General features: G+C 30.8%; 1 protein-coding gene across 1 annotated transcript; it reads right to left on the bottom strand.

The window, feature by feature from the left end:
* LOC135218431 (uncharacterized histidine-rich protein DDB_G0274557-like) lies at positions 1 to 941 on the bottom strand. Its single transcript, XM_064254743.1, has 2 exons — positions 886 to 941; positions 1 to 443 (listed from the first exon to the last, which is right to left on the bottom strand). The coding sequence occupies exons 1-2, from the start codon at positions 895 to 897 to the stop codon at positions 111 to 113; spliced, it is 345 nt and encodes a 114-aa protein (XP_064110813.1). The 5' UTR covers positions 898 to 941; the 3' UTR covers positions 1 to 110.
* Between the last annotated feature and the right edge of the window lie 5,059 nt (positions 942 to 6,000).

The raw sequence follows: 6,000 nt of genomic DNA, 5'->3' as shown, positions 1-6,000 counted from the left end.
GATTTTGCAGTATTTTAATTCAATCGTTGTCTTTACATGAAACACTTCGGAATCAGCAACAACATAAAATCCATATTTATGCCCCACTGAGACCAGCAGTCAAGTTCTCCTTAACCGTAGTATGGGCCAGGATAGCCATAGTAGCCATAGTTATTAGAAGGTTCTGCATAGGGGTAAGGATAAGGGTAAGGCTCAGCATAAGCGTAAGGATCGGCAGACCTCTTTCCGTGATGGTGAGGATAAGAATGGTAGACAGGGTAGTATCCATTGGAGGGGGAAGCCTCAGACTCTGGTTCTGGCTCGGCAGATCTCTTGTGATGGTAGTGATTGTAACCATAGGGTCTTGGGTAGTAAGGGTAGTAGTTACGATACCCATGGTCTGGCTCTGCATCTCGCTTTTCAATTGCAGCAGCGCAAGCAGAAGCCGCCACCAGCACAATTACCTGGAAAATTTGTAAACCACTTTGAAAATGAAGAGAGTAGTATAAATATTTCCATACACTAATATGTAATAGTGAGCAAGAGATTCTTCAAAGAGTAAAATAAACTAGTATCTATTTCTTTTAGTATTTTATGGCTAAAGTGGGGATATATTATCATCAACTTCAAACATTTGGCTTTAATAAGAAAATGTTTGAAAGTAAACTGTATAACTTTATTATGGACATAATCTTAAAACCTTTCATATAAAAAGGAGCCAGAAAGTACTCATTTCCTAGTAACTCAATTCTAAAAATCAAGCAGTATTTAGAATATTGCAAATGTTTTTACTGTGATTAAAGACCCAAACAAACTTCCCTGTAAATAATGTTGTGCCTACTTAAATCTATGATATTAGAAACTAGAAAATATACAAGTAATTATAACTCTTTTTGACAAACTGACCAGGAACTTCATTGTTGCTCGTGGGTGTTCACCGTGGCCACTTGTGAGTGAGTGTCTGCCGGTGGAAGTCGGCCTCTTGCTTTTATAGTCGCTTCTTTCCGGAGAAGACCTTCGTTAAGTCTTGTGACATTGTGAAAGGAAACCAGAATTTTGGTTGGCATTTTTTTTATATCGTCAATTTGATAATTATTGAGATGACTTCAGCGATATTATATGAATATGAGTTGCTGATGTTTAAGAATGGAATGAAAAAAGGAGTGGAATTGTAAAGTGTTAGAAGAAAACACTATTTTATTTATCATTTAGAAAGATTACATAAATATTGTATATGTATATATATAGCATTATATATATGCATATATACATGTATGTGTATATATTTATTTATTTATACTTATACCGAAAGTCATATACACACGAATAGACACACTGTCCTAATGGATGCATATATCGGTACATATAAAGTAATATCAGTGGTCAGTCAAACCATTTATTCATAGCTAAGATTTCACTTGTAAAAACTTACAGCATCTCCAGATCTTTGGTAGATGATCAGTTTATAATAATTATTTAATTACGGAGCGTACAAAACCTGTTTTAAGTGGATCTATCTAACTATCTCTCTATACATATTTACATGTTCTTCAGTGTTTGGAAATAATTTAATCGTCTAGTTTTGCAAAACGATCTTCATTTTCGCTTACTCTGGGAGTAAGCCTACATACCACTTTGTTGTTGTTCTTTTTTCTTGCTGGGGGTAGGAAAGTTCTATAGAAGAGCCTGATAAGGTCTGAAAAAGAGTTAAAGATACAGGAATTCATGGTTTATTTATTAGAGTGAAAATGTAAAAATTAAATGTGCATGTTAAAAATGACAGAAGAATTATTTCTAAACACATATAACGTATTTATTTTAATCTTCATTGGCAAAACAAGGGTCCATTTATCCATAGACTTCAGCACGTTTTAATTCATCTAAGTAAGGAATATAATTATACTTATACCCAAAGTCATATACACACAGATAGACACACAGTCTTTACGTGTATATAGTTTTAGCCGTGGTCAGTCAAACCATTTATTCATAGCGAAGATTTTACTTTTAAAAACAGACTACATCTCCAAATCTTTTGTTGATGATCCATTTACAATATTTATTTAATTACGGAGAGTACATCACATGTTTTAAGTGGATCTATCTAACTATCTCTCTATATATTTACTTGTTCTTCAGAGTTTGTAAATAATTTAATCAACTACATTTGCAAAACAATCTTCATTTTCGCTTACTAGGGGAGTAAGCCTACAAAATATTTTGTTGTTGTTGTTGTTGTTGTTGTTGTTCTTGCTGGGTGTTAGGAAAGATACAGGAATTTTAAGATAGTATATTAATGATTTATTCTTTAGAGAGAGAATGTAGAAAATGAATAATGTGTATGTTAATCAGTTCAAAAAAATTATTTCTAATAAAATATAACGTATTTATTTAAATTTTCGTTAGTAAAACAAGGCTCCATTTGTCTGTACATTTTAGCACGTTTTAATTTACCTAAGTTTGAAATATAATGTTTATAACTTATGCGTGAGGAAAATATCTTGCACGTGTCCTGAATAAGCTGGAGGTTGGATAACACCTTGTTTAGCATAATTCTATTATCGGTGACTGTTCTGGCTGTTTTCCATAGAAAACAAAAGCAAACAAAGTAGTGCTAACTTTGATTAGATAGCGGAACATCAAAATAAGCAACGACCTTTGACTTTAGTTTCTCCAGAAAATAATTTTTTCTAGGTTTTTTTTTTTTTTTTGTCATGTTCTCATGGCTCATGACTCCATATGTCACTTCAAACTGGTAAACATCAAAGAGCTCTCTTTTAGTTTCACAATCTATGAACTACTATTATTTTGAACGATTTATCTTCAACTCTATGTCTTAGTCACACAATATATATTTAAAAAGATGAAATAAAACTTAAAACGTAGTAAAAAAAAAAAAATAAAAAAAAAAAAAACTTTCTAACATATATGATAATTCAGTGATATTAAAAGAGCTTGTATACTTAAAAATAAACACCATTTTTTTTTTTTTAATTCTCCTTGGATGTAGCCACTAAACAGCATGCCTTCATAAGAAAATACTGGATTCACCTTGTTCACTTATAACTCTAGCTAAAATTGCTTATCTGTTTATTTAATTTATCTCTCAGCAATAAAATCGACCACTGGAGAGGCCTCCTCTTAAAGCCACAAAACCGCTTCGCGGCTTCACGATACCTCTTCACTGACGTTTCCTAAAATTTACATCAGATTGGACTGCCTTCCATCATGATATAGAGTTTTTGCTAATAATTTTTCAAAAAACCTTTTCCAAAGGACTTGTTTTTTTCTTTCGACTCTCATCTAGGAACCGTTCTTACTAGTGTTAAATTTTAATGTTCCCAAACTTTTCCAAAAGGACTTTGTTTTTCTTTCGAGTTATCTAGACCGTCCTTACCAGTGTTTAAATTTTTAATTCCAACTTTCCATGTTTACTACGATACCTCTTTTTGACTCAGATAGATTACGACTCAGGATGGTGAAAATCATTTAGAGCGAATTTGGCTTCCTTAACCTCAATCTTATTCTTATGAATCCGGAAAAGACCAGTGGCCTTTTTTCATTTTAATGATAAACGGCAGGACTTCATGAGGTCAAACGTTGAATACAAATATGAGTACCCAAGATGTCTTGGAAGTTACGTTGGTTCCTCGCGAAGGTTACTGCAGGTCCGCTATCAGAACCACTTGGGATTAAGCTATATAACAGGATCTAGGATTTCGAGCCCGGAGTTTTCAAATATCAGAATACACTAATCAAAATGCAAAATTCCCATCGAAAAGAGCCAATTTTCCATTATAGGTACGAAGAGCAAAACTGCATATTGGACTACTTTTGAGTCGTTGTATATAAAGCACCTCTTTCCCGCTTTGAATGTAAATACCTCTCTCTCTCTCTCTCTCTCTCTCTCTTCTCTCTCTCTCTCTCTCTGGCATGAGTTTCTTTGGGCGTGTGTGGCCGTTTGGCTGTCATCTCTTCATTTCTCTGCTCTCGAATTGGTTGTTAAATTTTTTTATCTTTCCCTTTTTACTTGAGATTTTGTGCGTAGTTATAATTTTTATGTGTAACTACATCTTAATGAATGATGTATTTAATACTTTGATTGTAGTATAAACCGAGGATGTGCTGACATCAGCATGAAACGTATCTTATATAGTAGACTATGGCCCTTGTCTTGTTGGTTTGTGTTAGGGTTCACTATGCTTATATATATATATAGATATATATATATATATATATATATATATATATATATATATATATATATATATATATATATATATATATATATATATATATATATATATATATATATATATATATATATATATATATGAACATGTTTACTACGATATATATCGTAGTAAACAAATTATATAAATATATATATATATATATATATATATATATATATATATATATATACTATGTATATACATACATAAGTACAAAATGAATGCACAAAAGGCAAATATATATATATATATATATATATATATATATATATATATATATATATATATACATATATATATATATATATATATATATATATATATATATATATATATATATATATATATATATATATATATATATATATATATATATATATATATATATATATATATATATATATTATATATATATATATATATATATATTATATATATATATATATATATATATATATATATATATATATATATATTTTGCCTTTTTGTACACTTCAATTTGTAGCTCTGGCGTATGTTTACAAATTTACAAACTTTTTTCGCATAACACCAAACGAAAAATTTATTTTCCTTTTATTTCTAGGCAGGTTGACATAACTAGCTACTGACCCTTCTTAGATGTTAATGTTACTGAGATCTTTACCTGAGTTATCGAGGTCTCTTATTTAGTTAAAATGTTGTCCCTCACCAACACATAAAAAATAAGGTCATTCTCCTGTTTGGTATGAGATCTTCCAATACTTTGTGAATGCACATGATAAATAGATTAATGTAATGTCATGTCAATCATTGTAATATTATAATAAATGCAAGGCAACAAACCTCACCGGGTGAGTCACCGTCACTTGCAAACATTACAGTATAGGAGCAGAAAGCACTCATTTCCTAGTAACTCAATAATAAAAATCAGCAGTATTTAGAATATTGCAAATGTTTTTTTACTGTGATAAAGACCCAAACAAACTTCCTGGTAAATAATGTTGTGCCTGCTCTGATCTATTGTATTAGAAACGAGAAAATTTACAAGGTACTATATATCTTATTGACATACTGACCAAGAACTTCACCTTGTTGCTCGTGGTGTTCACCCGTGGCCACTTGTGAGTGAGTGTCTGCCGGTGGAAAGGCGAACCTAGCTTTTATAGTCGCTTCTTTCAGGAGAAGACCTTCGTTAAGTCTTGTGACATTGCGAAAGGAAACCAGAATTTTGGTTGGCATTTTTTTTATATCGTCAATTTGATAATTATTGAGATAACTTCAGCGATATTATATGAATATGAGTTGCTGATGTTTAAGAATGGAATGAAAAAAGAAGTGGAATTGTAAAGTGTTAGAAGAAAAACACTATTTTATTTATCATTGAGAGAGATTACATAAATATTGTATATGTATATATATACAGCATTATATATATGCATATATACATGTATGTGTATATATTTATTTATTTATACTTATACCGAAAGTCATATACACACGAATAGACACACACTGTCCTTATGGATGCATATATCAGTACATATAAAGTAATATCAGTGGTCAGTGGAACCATTTATTCATAGCTAAGATTTCACTTGTAAAACCTTACAGCATCTCCAGATCTTTAGTTGATGATCAGTTAATAATAACTATTTAATTACGGAGAGTACAAAACCTGTTTTAAGTGGATCTATCTAACTACCTCTCTATACATATTTACATACATGTTCTTCAGTGTTTGGAAATAATTTAATCGTCTAATTTTGCAAAACGATCTTCATTTTCGCTTACTCTGGGAGTAAGCCTA

This window comes from Macrobrachium nipponense, chromosome 9 (assembly GCF_015104395.2).
Source record: "Macrobrachium nipponense isolate FS-2020 chromosome 9, ASM1510439v2, whole genome shotgun sequence".
In the NCBI taxonomy this organism is placed as follows: domain Eukaryota; kingdom Metazoa; phylum Arthropoda; class Malacostraca; order Decapoda; family Palaemonidae; genus Macrobrachium; species Macrobrachium nipponense.
Note: the sequence above shows the minus strand (reverse complement) of the source record. Positions and strands in the feature narration are given on the sequence as shown.